The following is a 17169-nucleotide window of genomic DNA, read 5'->3' on the forward strand; positions in this document are numbered from 1 at the left end:
ACTCTTATCTAAAAAAACAAAAACAAAAACAAACAAACAAAACCCCAAACCAAACAAGACCCATACTCTTGTGCTTTAATGCATGACTGGCTCTGCACTGAGCAGCTTTCTGTTACAGTGCCTCCCCCTCTGCATCTACCAAGGACCAAAAGAGACAACTTGAAAACAATTAAAAGGATTTAAAAATTATTTATTTTTTTATTACAATAAATATTTATCAATAAAGAATTAAACCATTGAAAACTAAAACCTACTGCCTTAAAGTTGGAGTCCATAGCAGCAGACACAAACATAAAATCCAGTTGAAAGGTCAAGGGTCAAGGTTTCTAGACTCCGGTGACAACAGTCAGGTCCTGATTATATGGACTAATGACGGGGAACGGTAACACAGAGAATGCAGAACCCACACTCAAACGACCCAGAGTATGCTACTATACATCCAACCACAAGACTTGGAACATTCCGGTGAAGTGAAGCAGGCTCAGAGCTCTGCTTCAGCAAGATCAAGTATCTCCCAGATGGCGTCCGCAAGCACACCGCTCCCAAAGCTCCTCCCAGCCGAAAGAGGGCCTGGGAGACCCAGAAACCTCAACCCCAAAGATAATAGCCAGCATTCTCGAAACCAGTCTTTCTGGCTCCAAGTTCCCTGGTGAAAGGGACGTGGAACTGGATATACTTGGAGGGCTTTCTCAGGGCCGAGATAACCTGGAGGGGAAGGATCACGGTTCCAGGGGGGACGTGGCTTTAGATGTGGGCCATGGGCACACCGAGCCCACACAAAGCAACAGGTTAATGAGGGTTGCCACCTGGCTGAGAATCAAGGGCAAACTCTATTAGATCCCATATCATAGATACATACGGAGAACAGGTGTACACAGTGAACGTGTAAACACAGAGCACATGGGACCAGAGGAAATAAATGCTAAATTAACACGGCAAGTCCTATACAGGCCAACTACAACTGAAGCACTCGAAAGGGGAAGGATCTTATGTCCTCTTTTTCTTCCTCTCTGGTATCTTTCTCATTCTTTGCGGCAAACACACCCCACCTGCTCTAGTGACGGTTTTTAAGTATCTGGGAAGAAATTTTACTCTTGCTTCAGAAGACTACAGAGAGTCTACCCATAAAGGCACCAAATTAAACTCTCAGCCACACAGACCCTGCTGCCTGTTCAAAGCATAGGTCATAAAATCTCACTCAAGAAAGCAGGACTGTATTTTCTTCGGCTGTCACCCACTTAATGCTCCATGAGGCAAGAAGGGCAAGAGCACGTGGCTTCCCATGTACCTTGGTCATTACTGTCTTCCATTCTGCCCAAAAAGGGGGGATTTTTTTTTGTTTGTTTGTTTGTTTTGTTCTTTTTTTCGGAGCTGGGGAGCGAACCCAGGGCCTTGCGCTTCCTAGGCGAGTGCTCTACCATTGAGCTAAATCCCCAGCCCCGGGATTTTTTTTTTAAACTGAAATTCTGAGTTCAATGCTGAATTCTGCTCCCTTGGGACATTTTGAAATGAGCTAACCATTGGGCATAACTGAGTCTTTGTCTCTGGAATGGCTGCTCTGATAAGGCTATCTGAATGTTAACATGGGACAGCAGAGTGGGCGAGCAGCTCTGATGCTCACTACTATAGAGTTACAGAAATCTCTACAGGTGAGCGCTGCAGTCAAGGATGCTTACCAAGAATATCACAATCGAGAATCCATGGAGGATTATTTCTGTTTACAAAGAAACCCACTCCAGCTCTTATTTTGTTACCCAAAGAAACTGCTTAAAAGATCTTAGCTAGCATGATAGAAAACATCCGCGGTACTTGGTCATTCCCTGGCCTCACCACTATCTTTGACTTCCATTTTAGTGCTACTGAAAGGGCACTCACTGGTCCTATTTTAGACTCTCAGTGGCCACGGTCCAACTACCATAAAAGCAGCTGGACTCCCTGACTCCATCCAGCTCTCTAAGAATGATCTTCTGAAAGGCAAGACAAGAATCTAAAAGCCCCGAACAACCTTTCTGCTCTGCCCAATGGTATCTGCCTAGAGACAAGCCCTGTCAGTTACTCCAAAATCTGTCCTGGGAACCTGGCCTTCCTCACGGAATGAACAAAACTCCTTGCTCAAGCTGCTTGTGGGAGGGGACTAAATGTCACAATCCCTTCTGCTACCCTAAACGTGAGCTCAGCAGATATCTATAAAAAGAATATATCCCTGCTTAAAAGGCAGTAGATAGTAACTAGCGAGCAAAGCATGTGACAACATGCAGGTTAGAAAGTAAGTTACACTTAGTTTGTAAAACACTGGAAATAAATCAGCTAGCAAGTCCAATCCCCACAGCCCATCACAGACACATCACTGTCTCTCTCTCTCTCTGGAAAAGTTAGACCACCATGATTTACCACATACCCTGAGGTTACTGCCTGTTGTGATGTCAGCCATTTGTCTCACTGTCAAAGACAATTTAGAAACAAAAACAAACAAAACACCTAATATATACAAAAGCCATTGGGTTACATAGGAAAGGAAAAGGAAAATTTACACTAGTTTTTCAAATTCGTAGAGCATCATGCATCTAAGTTTAGCAGCGATTAACCACTTTACTGTTTAGGACTGTCGCTTTAAATGCAAAGGGCGTCAGTGCATTGTGCTAGGTTAAGATTCTTTCTGGAAGGCTGTCACAGAGCAGCAAACTACGATAAGATCACTCACCCACAGTGAGTGTTCAAGACAGGGCATGCTGCTTAAAATGACATTTCATTGGACAAAGAAAACTCTGGCCTGACATCACAGAGTTCCTAAAGAGGGCTTGATCAAATCCAGAAGTCAGTCATGAAGACAGCATCCGGACACAAGCATCTCCACAACCAATTCCATCTCTCTATCTGTTTCTGGCTAATTTGGAGACCCAGAGTTAAAGCTGCAGACCTCAGGTTAACCTTCTCTAGGGTTGTTCCCAGTCCTTCACCAGCCAAGATATTAAAGGCATTCACCATATCAACATGGCAACATCTGGCTGCAACCAAGCCAGGACACAGTGAGCTGTTTCTGTCCTAGGTGTTGGCTCACTGTGAGGAGTTACAAGTTGATTTCAAGTTACATTTTAAAGAGACAAAGGAGTCCTGGACTTAAACACCTCCAAATGACCTATTTACTCTCCATAGTTCATGGAATTGACGTTGGTTTCAGGAAGCAAGGTCCCTTCCTACCCCTTCTGATTACAACATATTCCCTTAATATAATTTAGCGTGTGTTAACCTCAGATGCACACCTCTCTTCCACCGCCTCAGGAGCGAGCAAACGGCCTATTAGCAGTGCTAATAAACCATGTACAACATCTCCTGTTCGAAATTGGAATTGGAAGTATTTCAATCATAAACACTGAAATGCCAAGTGAACGGTTATATTTTTACTTCAAAGTTACTCTGTTGCTCTGAAACCTATAAACTCTATTAGTATTTTTTGAAGCAAAGACAGTGATTATGACAATTTCAAACAGTGAACTGCGATAGGATATAAGTATCATTGAAAGGTCAGGCGGCAGCCTCTATCCAAGTATTATTAATGTTGTATCCCACACCCTCTCAAATACAGGGATGTTATTTTCTGAAAAGCCTGAATGGGCTTTTTCATACCATAACCTGAAAAGAAACTTCTGACTGACAGTGTCTGTCTGTAGTGTGGGTGGATCCAGCAGCATTGAAATGCAAATGCATGGCCTGGGTCAGGCCCTTTATTCCTCAAGTACTGAGAGGAAAGTGCTTATGCTCCCAAAAGCCTGCAGTACCTTTTACATTGGGAAAGTGTACAGGAAGGGGGTGACCGACACACAGAGCTCCTGACAGTCAAGCCCTGCCTCTGCTACGACAAATGGGCCCATCAAGATGGCCGTCAGGACGCAGGACGTGAGCAGCCAGGAGGGATGTGAGGCCACAGGATTCTGAGACATGGCTCACTTCCACTCCCCCTTGACAGCGGCCTCCGCTTCTATTCGACAGTGTCGACAAAACTAACCAGAAACAGAATTCCTCACTATCACAGAGGCAGGTTTAAAAAAAAAAAACAAAAGGCACAAAACATTTTTTTTAAATCTACTTGATGCAATAAAGACAACACACATTTTGGAGAGAAAAAAAAAAGCCCCAAAATTATAGGACATGATTCTTCAGTCTACTGTACAAGGTGAAGAAAGCCTGTGGTCCAAATTCATTATTTTATAAATATTTATCGGTCATTTTCCTTTATACAAATGAATATTCTTGTGTACAAGGTCAAGAAAACAGTAGAATGATTAGCCAAGCACCTTCTAACAAGTCAGGCAGAACACGAGGTGCACAGACCAGTTATCATCACATAACTGGCTCACCTTCCCGCCTCCATGATGGTAATCGATTAACCAGCATTTTCCACATCAACTTCTCATCAAGTTTTGCTTCCATTGTTTTGTTTCAGAGAATGTCCCCAACACATGTAAGCCTTAGCACAGGTCTGTAAGCCAGCTCCTCCACTCACTTCCAACAGCCTGGATGCCAATGATTACAATTTCAAAATGTTTCCGTGAAGTATCAATGGTTTTGGTTTTGTTTGCTTTTTTTGTTGTTGTTGTTGTTTTTTTTAAACAAAGCAGCAGAGGAATGAGTTCAACAAAGGAATGAGCTACAACATTTAAGGATGGTTACATTCATAGATAAATAAGAGTTACGAATTTAATTACATATCAACACAGCGGTGCCTATGTTATCCAAGTGCAACCTGTCCAAAAAAAAGGGTTTAAGACACACTCTTCATTTAAGCACAAACTTCATTCAGTGGAAAATAAAATCAGCAAGTAAATTTCACCACCACCAAACTAAATAAAGACAAAGTCCAAAGGAAGGAAATATCCACATTCATAAAAAGGTGTGATTTATAAATAACCACAATACAGCGGAAGGGATTTTTTTATGTTGTCAGTAAACCTCAAAAGTTATTTTGAGTCATATTAAGGGAGTAAATACTCAGTAAGGCATATATATCAAAAGTTTTCTTCAAATAGGGAGGTGGGTAGTTAGGAGAAATAGACTATCTCTCTGTTTTATTCTGTGTAAGAATAAAAACCACAGCACCTCACCCCCAGGAGAGAATGAAAGTAAGAAAAGACTGGGCAGACAGGGTTAGGATACTAACTGTGGGAGTTCTGAGACTCCTAACTCCAGCTTAAATTTCCTCTCACAAGGTACTTTATCTATATCCTCACAAGTGAGTGTGCAAGATTGGGACTGTCGTATGTATTCTTAGAAATCACAGCTCATAGGCACCCAATCCCAGCAATGCACTGCTGACAGAGAACCTGCCCCAGTGAGACAATGAAATATGCCACATTGGCCAGCTGTGGTTACAACCCGCTCTCTGCTAAGCAACAGCAGAGCATTTCACTCTAGAAGAAGATTAATCACTTGTCAGGATTCAGCTACAGCAAGAGGCAGGAATACTCGACGATCGCCACGGCAGGGGAAGGCGAGTCACTGGAGAACAACCAGGGTTTGGCAACTGTACACTGTTCTGGAGTCCCTGGCATCTCTGGCTGAAGAGACTTTTTTGACGATTTCTACATTAAATTTGGGCTATCATTCCCACAGCTATAGACCTGCCATAAATTATCAGATGCTAAGAAAGGCTGTGGCTATCTGAATGTTATTAGTGTTCCTGAATCATCTGGGGACTTTAAACATAAAAGTAAATCATCTTCAACTCTGTAGGAGTCAAAATGTATGGACTCATGAATCTAGGAACATTTAGCTGGTTTAATGTACACTGTGCTTAACCAAATGTCTCGTGGTTCTGTAAAAAAATAAAATAAAATAAGCTGGGAGTTAGAAAGTCTGAAATTCCACAAGCTCAGACCATGCTTTGTTCTTCCGTCCACATAGCGCACACTGAGATCCCATGTCTGTCAAGCAGATCCGTTTAGGTCAATGGTGATGGATGAAGTATTTACACGCATCTATTTACAGTACTTCCTCAAGATTACGGACCGATACTCTTCTCTTCCAGTCCTAGTCAATCTGAGTTTGGTTTCCTCAATGAAAAAGGATAAATCTGAAAATGTCGGCTCAGCTGCTTTACCTACAGAAAACCAGAACACAAGACAGTGACAAGCATGGACCAAATCTGCTGGGAACATGTGAGAGAATTCACCTCTGCAGACAGTAACTTACTGCCACAAATAAAACAGTTCTGGGGGACCAGATTCTAGTCCTCCTGTGAGCCTTCTAGAACAGACAAATAACACACTCAAAACTACTGCAAACTACAGGTTTACCTGACTGAGACCAGCTAGGTCAGGTATAGAAAATGACTATCTTGGTCCCTGAGAGTCCGTATTTAGCCTCTTATAAAAACTCTGCTGGGCAGTGCTTTCTAGCCTGGATAAAGCCTGTGGATCTGAAGGCCACATTTGCTGGTATATCACCGGTAGGAGACAGTTCTTTGGTACTTCTCATTTAAATGTTAGTAGTTCAAGTCAAGATTTTGATTTAGCTCAGTGGTAAAGCGCTTGCCTAGCAAGTGCAAGGCCCTGGGTTCAGTCCCCAGCTCCAAAAAAAAAAAAAAAAAAAAAAAATTTATGTATCAAACTGCACAAAGTCAGACAAAAAAAGATGCTCTTTCTGTTTGCATGCTTATTTTCCAGGTTTCTTAAAATTTGTTTTTTTAAGTTTAATTATTTATGCCTATGGGTGTTAGCTGTGTGTGTGTGTGTGTGTGTGTGTGTGTGTGTGTTCACATGTGTTCAGTGCCCATAAAGGCCAGAAGAGGGCATCTGACCCCCTGGAACTGGAGTTACAGATGGCTGTGAGCCTTCATGTGGGTGCTGGGAATCACACCCAATGAAGAGTGGCCAGGGCTCTTAACCACTGGGCCTGTTCCCCTGCTCCCCATTTTCTTTTTACATTTACTTATTTGGGGGCAGGGGCCACATGTCTGCCAAGACACGGATGTGGAGGTCAGAGGACAAAGCACAGGGACTAGTTCTCTCCTTCCACGGGGAGATGCTAAGATTACACTTGGGCAGGCACAACTGGGAGCAAGTAGCCACTTTATGGGCCCCATGAGAACTTTATTTTTATGTATTATTGTTGTGTATGTGTATGGTACACGTGTGTTATGTCACACACGTGGATGTGTGGAGATGAGAGGACAACTCTGGGAAGTTAGCTCTCCCCATCTTTATCCCTTTCTTTCCTGAGTTGCTTTCGGTTAGGGTGTGTGCTCACAGTAATGGAAACCCTAAGCTACTGACTGCCCTATAACAGCTCTCACAGGATCAGGAAGACAGAGGAGTGTTGCAAACCAAAGTTATCTGTTTTCCCCAAATTAACTCAGGACTAGGATCAAAGAAGCAGAGAAACAGAAACTAATGGGATTATCTGGTCTCACAGAAAGAACAGAACTGTTTTCTCAATTAAAAAAAAACTTACACAATGAGTTAGAATAAGAACTAACACCCCATAACCACTCAGTTAAAAGCCACTCATGGTTGCTATAACATAAGCACCATCACCCTTGCCTTACGCTTGCCCTCCACCTTCCCAGTGCTACACTGAGCAACCCTCTGGCAGTTCCCCACCGCGTGCTTCCTCCTTCTGTATTCCCAAGAGCAGTTCTGCCCTGCCCTCCATCACTCACCACTTGTACTCCATAATGGATGTGAGCCAGAGTGAAGGCAGCAGTGAGTGTGTAAAGGAGAACACTCTCAAGGCGGGAGGTTGTTGTGCCTACGATCACAGTTGCCACGACCAAGAAGAGAGGAAGCAGCAACCAGTTCAAAGTTGGGCACCGTGTGCTGCTCATTTGGCAAACGATTAGCTGACACTTGGGAGAAGCAAGAAGAGGGGAGGAAAAGAGGGAGTACTAATTAGCAAAGCACTTTTAAAGCTAGCCACCTCCACATTTAAAGAGCTTTCAGAATGTATCAATTTTCAACAGTTCTCAATTGCTCAAGGCCCTAACTGGCCCCTGGCCCCACCCTTAAAGCACAGATCTTGGGATCATATCAGAAGAGACTAAGACAATGTAGTAAGGACATCTGGCTAATCTCCACTTCAACTTGACTAGATCTAGAATCATCTTAGAAACACACTCGGGGCTTATCTGTGGAGGAGGTTCCAGAGGTTTAAATGAGGAGAGAAAACCCACTCTGTATGAGGGCAGCACTACCATGCGCTGGAGTCCTGGACTGAATGAGAGAAAGAAGTGAGCAGAGCAGTCCCATTGCTGCTTCCTCACTGGAGATGCCATGTGGCCAACCATGTGACCTGCCACCACATGCCGTGGTCAACTGTCTCCCTTCTAAAGCAGACGTCAAAGTGAACTCCCGTACATTGCTTCTAATACAGATGTTAATAGGAGTTCTTTTTTCACAACACAGAAACAGCTGAGGTAAAAAGAAGTATCTCCCAATTTTAAAAGTCTATGCTATGTAAAGAACAATTTCAAAACAGCCTCCTAAGCCTCGACACAACTAGGTTTCTTCATGGTGGTAAAGAAGAAACACAATCTCCAACCTCCGACCTCCAACCAGCAACGAACACCATTCAAAGCTGCTTTGATTCTTCTTTGTTTTGCTATTTTGGTTTTCTGAGATGGTCTCACGTAGCCCAAGCTGACCCCAAATTACAGCGAAGCTATCATTTCTGGCTTATATGATGCTAAAAAAAAAAAAAAAGTCTTACTGTGATATTGGCAAAAGCTGTTCCGACCATGAAGTAGAATATTCTAGGGTGCATTTCTAAAATATCTGAAGGTGACCGGAGGATCCACACTGTCGACAGAGTGAAGAGCAGGCATGGAGAGAAGAAGGGGACCATGGCTTCATAGATGGAATTGTGCTTCAGAGAGTTGCTTTTATAGCTTCTGAAAAATCAATACAGAACATTACATGTAGGACAGACATATTGTGGAGAGCTTTTGGGGTGGATTCTAGAAACTTCTAGGAATTTGACATTGGGCCAGGACAAAGTAGGCTTCAGGCAAGAATCTGACTTTGGGCTAGGACAGGGAAGTAGGCTCAGGTATCTTGGCCATCCCGATAAGGCCTTAGACATGGTGATCATGGGACTTTGTTTAATGCCTTGCTTGTTCCTTAACCTAGAACTGACCTTTTACTTGCATGTAGTTAAAATGTTATAAAAGCAGACTTCGGAAAAAATAAACCTGCTTCAGCCTCAGAACTGGCTGGGGTCATGCTACATACAGTGTTGTCTGATCGTCTTTTTGTCTTTTTAATTCCCGCTCCCTCCCTGGAGAACCCGTTGACTGTCTGAGCTGGCTTGGTCAGCATATGCCTGATACTTATCACCAGACTCTGCCCACAAGCATCCTTACTGTATATCCACAATCTTACCGAATGCACAGAGAACAGTGTCATTAGCCCCACTTTAAAGAAGGTTAAGTTAGAATGAAATACTCTAAATTTATTATTGCTACCAGTTCTGACCCCATCAATCCTCCCCGATTCTATTTCCTCCCCACTTCCTCCTCCCTTTCTCTACAAGGTCTCACCATGTAGCCCTGGCTGGCCTGGAACTCACTCTGGATCCACCTGCCTCTGTCTCCAGAGTGCTGGGATTAAAGTAATGTACTATCACTCCCCACTCTTTCTACTTACTTTTTAAATAGCTGTGTTAAGAATAGACGGATGGGGCTGGAGAGAAGGGTTAGAGCAGCAGTTCTCAACCTGTGGCTTACGACCCCTCTGGAGACTGAACAACCCTTTCTCAGGGGTCACATATCAGATATCCTCCATGTTAGATATTTACATTACAACTCCTTAACAGTAGCAAGATCACAGCTATGAAGGAGCAACAATATAATTTTATGGCTGGGGGGGGGGGTCACTACACATGAAGACCGGTATTAAAGCAGCTTAAAAGTTAAAAAGTTCCCACTGTTCTTCCAGAGATCCCAGGTTTGGTTCGCAGCACCTACATGGAGGCTCACACCCATCTGCAACTCCAGGAGATCTGGTCTCTGTGGACAACAGCATGCATGCAAGCAAAATACCCATCAAATAAAATAAGGAAAAAATTAGAGTGACACAGAATTTAGATATATTTCACAGAAAAGACCCTGAAGGGAGTCTGCCAGCACATCCTGGTATCTCTATGCACACTGGGAGTCATCTAACATGTTTGCTCATCTGAACAGGGCTCCAAATTCTAGTCTTCGTTTTGTTATTGGTCACATTATTTTGGACAGTTTGGTCCAAAGCCTCATCTACAAGAAGAGAAGAAAGTGACTTAAATGATTAATATGACTTGCAAACTGTAGTAAATGTTTACTTTTTAAGACAGTATCTTACTACGCACTGTTGGCAGACCTGGTACTCAGTACACAGCCCAGGCTGGCCTCGGCCTCCACAGTGCTGAGATTAACAGTGTATACCACTTCTATAAATGGCCACCAGCCTCAACGGAAGCTACGTAGAGCTTGTCTTGACATGGGTAAAATTCTGCAGACAGGGCTAAGTGCTAAGGACTAAGTAGGAAAAACAAAACAGCAGCAGAGGAAACAGCCAAAGCAAAACAACTGAGGCGTGAGAGAACAAAATATATTTTGACAAAACAAAGCAAGTGAGGGAAGCCAGCAAAGATGGGGTGTGGAAAAGTCAGAACTGGAACTCCTCTACCCTACAGCAGAAACCATCCACAAAGGCAGGACGTCTACACAGCCTCTGAAGTGGGAAGGTAGGTCAGCATAGAGTTTGATGGTAACCTACATAGAAGGGTTATGATCTCATTATCTAAATCCTTCATTAAAAGAATTTGAGCAAATCAGTATTAACAAGAATACATATCGATTCATTTAAAGGAGGGACAAACTTGAAGACTGCTGAGCCCAAAACCTTAACAAAAGAACTGACCATTTTATTAGTATAAATGAATTGACATTAGCCAATGGAGATAACCTCAATTATCCTATCAATTATCACTCTGGATCTGAACTACAGGCTTTTAAACCATTTCAAAATGTCCACATTACAAAAAGCAAACAGCTCTTTAAATTGCTAAAGATTTTCTTCTCTTTTGTTTCTCCACAACTCAAAAAAGAAAAAAAAAACTTACCTATAAAAGTTTAATAAACTCATTGGAAGAGTCACACACAATGCACATCCTAAAAGGAAGAATATTTAAATTATTATGAATTATCCCAGAGTGACTATTTTAAATTAGCGCATCCATGCAGAATGCCCAGGGGTTTCAGAGCCAGCGGCCTTCAGACTCAAGCTTATCTCTAAGGCAGAACTACTTTTATAAAGGCATTGTAAGTGAAGAGCGAGCCCCAGCTGGGTCAATCTGCAGACTGGAACCTGCCTGGCTTTGATCTCTGCATCAAGAGGTCATAGAACCACAACACTGGGCAACTCAACCTTTCCATGCCTGGTTTTCCTTATTTTGTAGGAGAAAAGTAGTGGTCCCAACTGCACCGTCCCAGCTGAAAACTGCATGGATCATGTGAAGACACTGGGACAGCACCAGGCAGAATCTACGTGAACCCCAAAGCAGGCGGGGCAGACGACACTGGGATCTGCTGCTTCCTGTTTGTCTTTAATCTTCCTAGCCTCTCCAGTTTCTTTCCTCCCCGCCCTGTACATGCCATGCTCACTTTCCCACAAGCCTACAGTGACATGCGGCTGTTCTAAGAAACCCTGCCTCTGTTGCCGGGCCACTGTGGCCCAGCTTACCCTGTCACATTTTGTTATTTGCTACCGTCTAGTACTTTCAGTTCTTAGCATCCACCCGCTCTTCCTGTCCTCAGAAACTATACTCTTGAGACCACCAAGATTCCCACTGGTGAGTTTTGTGTCACTTCTGACTTTGAAGGTGACTTGGTTCACTCCTGGGTGACTGTGGCTCCTCCTGCATTGTTCGGGGACACCCGGCCTGCTTATGCTTTTCTTTGCCTAAACTAGGTGTTTTCCACTTCATGGGCCCTTGCTTCTAAGTAGCACACATGGGGGTTACACCGGCCAAGAATACTGGAGACTTTCCGCTATCTTGCTTCTACACAAGAATGAGTTTTACTCTATTATTAGTTAGAGATTTCAGGATACTGAAACTTATTGTAGGTAAGAAGTTTCTGGGAAAGCGAAAGTTATGCCATTGGTTTCTGATGTAACCTATGTTTATCGTTACCCTGACTACCAGTTTGTGTTGTGTAGTTTTTTTTCTGCTTATAAGCAAGGGCTTTTTGCTTGATTAAATGAGACTTGATCAGAATACTGTCTTGTCTCCATTTCTCGCGCCTCTTGTCCCATCCATCCCACCCCCTCTCCGGGGTCTCTGCTGATGTTCCCGCGGGCTGGGACAGTGCATGTCATTAGTTGGACATTCCAGTCCAAGAATGAATTCATGTTCATGACCGGCTCTGCTGGCCACAAGTCACTTTTATCTCAGTGGCTCCCATACTAGAATTATAGGGTGCTCCACCACACCCAACTGAGGATCTTTATCTTAACAGCCAACCACAGCATCTGAAGGTGGGCAGCCACATCCTCCAAGCTGCAGAGCCCAGCTGAGTGGAAATGGTGGGATGACTTTTCTAGTGTTTTGCAGTCCTGGGGAGGGAAAATCCAGCGCACACACTAGCAAGCGCTCCATCTGATCCCCTACTTTGGCCTTCCAGTATGCTTAACAACACCGAGAGGTGTGACTCCCTGATCCTCTCCTTCAATCTCTGAGCCAAAGACCTTACAGTTTTCAGTGTCCTTCCCTTGTCTGCTTCCCTGTTCCATAACATCATTACCTGTCTACTCCAGACTCCTGCTGACCATACTGGGTTAAGGGTCACATAGACTTGTGATCTTATAAGGGATCAAAGTTAGAAAAATATTCCTGTGAAACAATGCCTAATAAATGAATGAATGAATAAACAAATAAAAACCTAGTTCTAAAATGCTGGTCAAAAAGACACTGAAAGATGAATCTGGCCAGTATCATATGTCAAAAGAAATGTTAAGCATTAGTGTACATAAAACTCCAAAACGTAGGCTGAGGCAAAGGAGAAGGTGAGATTTTGGCCAACCTGCACTACATAGAAAGTTCCAGATCAGGCTGGGCTAAACAGCAAACTATCTCAATGATTAATACATAAATAATTTAAAATTAATTTTTCTACTTCCAAACCCAAACCAGACTATTTGAGAGGACAGGGAACTGTCAGAGGAAAGGAGGGTCTGTTGTACTTCTCACAGCTCTTTTTTTTTTTTTTTTTTTTTTCCGGAGCTGGGGACCGAACCCAGGGCCTTGTGCTTGCTAGGCAAGCGCTCTACCACTGAGCTAAATCCCCAACCCCTTCTCACAGCTCTTAGTGCTGAGTCATTCCACACTAAGCAGGGGCTTACAGGAGAGCAGGTGCTAAATTAAGTAACACAGAAACCCGCAGCTCCACGTCACTGGAACAAAGGTTGAGACAAATTTGCTATCAAGTACAATGAGGCATTATCTCAGTGGTGAGAGAAAAACAGCTCTAAGCACGGTAAGCATGTAGATACTCTATGTTCTGTTTAAGTTATCAAAGGAAAAAATTCTTTATTTCTTCTCCAAGTGGAATGATCCTATGTTCTTAAAGATTTATCTATATAAATCTTCCATCACGTATACAACAGTGACAGAATCCATTTATGTAGACCTGCTTTTCATAGTGCTATAATTTTAAGTCAGACTTTAAAATACAGAGAATAAAACAGATACAGAAAAATCGAAGAACACATTTAAAAAATAAGTGAAATGAAATATAACCTAAGGGTAAGGTGGCTACAAAAACAAAACAAACAAAAACCTTATTTCACATTTCTAACTTACTACCAAAATGTGAGGCTAGACATGGCTCAGCGGTTGGGAGCACTGTCTATTCTTCTTGAGGACCTGGGTTCAGTTCCCAGCACCTATATGGTAGCTAATAACCATCTGTAACTCCAGTTCCAGGGGACCTGACATCATCTTTGACCTTTGTGGTGCACAGATATATGTGCAAGCAAAACATTCATATGCATAGAATTAAAAAACAAAATAAGCCATCAACACAGGGCTAAAAGATGACTCAACAGTTAAGAGAACTAGCTACTCTTACAGGGACCCAGGTTCAGTTCCCAGCACCCACGTGGTGGCTTACAACTGTCTGTAACCCCAGATCCGGAAATCCAATGCCCTTCCTTGTCCTCCATAGGCACAAGGTATATACATGGTACACAGGCATGTAAACAAAACACCCATAAAACAAAACACCCATAAAAACAAACAACAAAGAGCTCCACCAAGTTTAAGTATCTAGTTTAAAAAGACAAATGAGAAGGCTAAGCAACCCAAAGGATTAATGTACCCAAAACACAAGTGCCTCTAAGAATAAAGGAGGTGATCAATAATTCTATTGGGGAAACAGGCTAGAGAATATAAACCACACAGAAAAGCGAACACCATGGCTGTTAAGCCTGGGTGAGTTCATCGTGAGAGGGGCAGGTTGAAACTTTACAAGTGTATCATTCAGGGTAACGAGTGTGACAATATATCACGACGGTAAAACTATAAATAAACAAGCATTTCTACAATCGCTCACAGGCATACCAAGTTAACACTGTGGAAGTGTTCAGTACAGCACTGTGCCATCTGTCCTTCTCTAACTCTTCCACTTCTAGGAATCTCCTCCACACCAGCCCAGAAGACACACGCACAGACTACACTACAATAATGTGTACAACAGCAAAAGCATGGAGACAATCTAAACAATGGCTGAAAGTATAGGGGAGCTGGAAGACACAGAAAACCCTTATATACTATTGTGGATACCATCAAGTGGGGGGCAACAACAAAGAAGTGAGAAAATGAATGAAGCATGCCTTTACTAACAATAAAGAAATAATGAAAACCTAAGGCATAAATTACAAGCTAAGAACAGGGTTGGAGAGATGGCTTAGTGAGTAAAAGTACTTTCCCACCAGCCAAGTCTGACAACCAGAGCCCCACCCTCTGATCCCACAAGAAGAATTGTTCACTGACCTATACACGCATGCATGTGCACGTGCATAGAGAGGGGGGGAGGGAGAGGGAGAGACGCACACACAAGTAAATAAATAACCAGCAAAAATGACTGAGGGAAAAGAATAGGTAGAATAAAAACTATACTTCTTTTGAATATATGGCTTTATAGATTTTACTTTGTAATCATGAACACTTTCTACACTATAAAGAAAAAATTTAAAAGAAAAGCCAATGCTTATAAGCTGAAGTAAAATACAAATGTATGTATCTGAAAATGACTTCACAACACAAAGTGGTACCTTTATCATCAGATGCCATTCGGAGCCATCATTTTGAATGTATGTGTTATTTTTATCACAAGAGCAACTTTAGTCCCCTACTTGTCTGCCGAATGAAGGGCTATAAACTAAGACCATTAACATCTAGTCCTACTAGGTGAAGAACACACATTAAGTTGGAATTGACATACAATATCTGAGCCCTCTCATCACTATTTATATCAGAGACAACTAGATGGCATTGTGGCCATGTTAACCTTCGATTTAGCCAAAGAGGGTGTCTGTAGGGCAGCTGACCAGAACAGGAAAGCAGTAAAAAGCAAAGGATTCCAGGTTATTATTTTAGGGGTCCTAGAAAAAGTACTAAAGACCTAAGGAAAATAAAAGGCATACTTGAAGGCTAGTGATCGGTTGCTTCATCTAAATACAACCCTCCCTACTGCTGGTGCCCTTGTTAAAGAGTAGACTAGAAAAGGCTTAGAAACTGATGGCTACTGTAGTAGGCACAGCCTTTCTGTGGTTCTAGACCACACACTTAGGAACCACACTGTTTTAGCTACCAAATGTTTATTTGTATGGAGTGGTTTTGTCTTATGTTGTTTTTTAAAACCTTGGAAAATTCACCTTTCCCCTACCATTAGTGAGTCTCTCAGTCAGGCAGCTTCTCCTATCAAGTGTAAAAAAGAAATATATAAACATCTACTGTATGGGATTTTAAAAATGTAAACCATGTGCTTTAATAGATATTTAAACCAGACATGGGGACATGGATCTTTAATCCCAGCTCTTGGGAGTTGTGAACAGGAGGATCAGGAATTCAAGACCATCCTTGATTACATAATATCCAGCCTCTAAAAAAAAGGGGGAGGGGGTAGCCCTAGCTGAGGTGATGGTGGGAAGAGGCTCTGCGACAGGAGGGCTAACAGAGTTAGAGACAGGTGGGATGGCTTCTGTTTACAACAGACAGGACATAAAAATGGTTACCACAACCAAAACTCTTCAGTGTTCAGTGACATAAGACAGAAGGAATCCATCCAAGAGGAAGAGAGACTTAATCTTTCAGGCAGACAGGTCACCAAGTCTCCATGTCTATTACAGTCTTCCAAATCAACAATCTTCAACTTGAGGTAGGTGTGAAATGTCCACTAAATGTAGACTCTCCAATACAGGCTAGACTGAACCAAGTAATAAGTTTACAAAGCTAAAACAAAAGCCCCCTTGTTTCTGCTAACATTCTGGGGGACACTGTACAGGTGGTAGGGTTGCTCTGCTTGCTGGAGAACAAGGGAGAGAAGAACCACTCGCCACAGTCAGACCCGGGCCTTTATAACAAAGTGATGTTAAAACAGGCTTCCACATGGAGCTTCTTACCAATAATCATTGCAGTGAATAGGTCTCTATATAAGAAATTAAACAGGAAAGGTTCATACCAGGCCTCAACTCCCACAACCGCAGTCACTATGTAGACAAAAGAAATAGTCTGGAAGGGAAGCAGACAGAACAGAGGCATTAACAGCTGAAAACACAAGGAGCCAGCAATGCTCTATATACATCATTAAGTCTCATCAAAGTGATTTCTAAAAATAAAAAAGAGCTGAAATGTGCTATATAGCAAATCTTCCTGCCTGTAAGAGACTTTTCCCCTCCAGTATTAGCATCAAATAGTTACTATATAGGCAACGCGGGCAACTCGTCAGCATTTGGAACCTTTCTAAAGCAGTCCACAAACTGGTTAAGTCATAGGACAACTGGATTTGCTCAGGTAACCAGTCTCCATTAGCAAACATTCTCCACCTTCTGAGTTCTTCATTGGCGCCTCATGGCAAATGGAGAAATGACAACAGCAGAAGCTGAGACTCTGGGCAGAGAGACAGCTCTCTCTGCTCAC

General features: G+C 42.6%; 1 protein-coding gene across 1 annotated transcript in view; it reads right to left on the reverse strand.

Annotated features, from left to right (window-relative positions):
• Positions 1–4677: 4677 nt before the first annotated feature.
• Selenoi (selenoprotein I) overlaps positions 4678–17169 on the reverse strand; it is a 38199-nt gene continuing 25707 nt past the window's right edge. The window contains exons 6-10 of the mRNA NM_001134754.1: positions 16653–16761; positions 11092–11140; positions 8701–8881; positions 7655–7840; positions 4678–6094 (exon numbers count right to left, since the gene is read on the reverse strand). Coding sequence (NP_001128226.2) covers positions 5996–6094; positions 7655–7840; positions 8701–8881; positions 11092–11140; positions 16653–16761 — 624 coding nt within the window. The 3' untranslated portion in view covers positions 4678–5995. The remainder of the gene's footprint in view (positions 6095–7654; positions 7841–8700; positions 8882–11091; positions 11141–16652; positions 16762–17169) is intronic.

Source organism: Rattus norvegicus, chromosome 6 (genome assembly GCF_036323735.1).
Source record: "Rattus norvegicus strain BN/NHsdMcwi chromosome 6, GRCr8, whole genome shotgun sequence".
Classification (NCBI taxonomy): domain Eukaryota; kingdom Metazoa; phylum Chordata; class Mammalia; order Rodentia; family Muridae; genus Rattus; species Rattus norvegicus.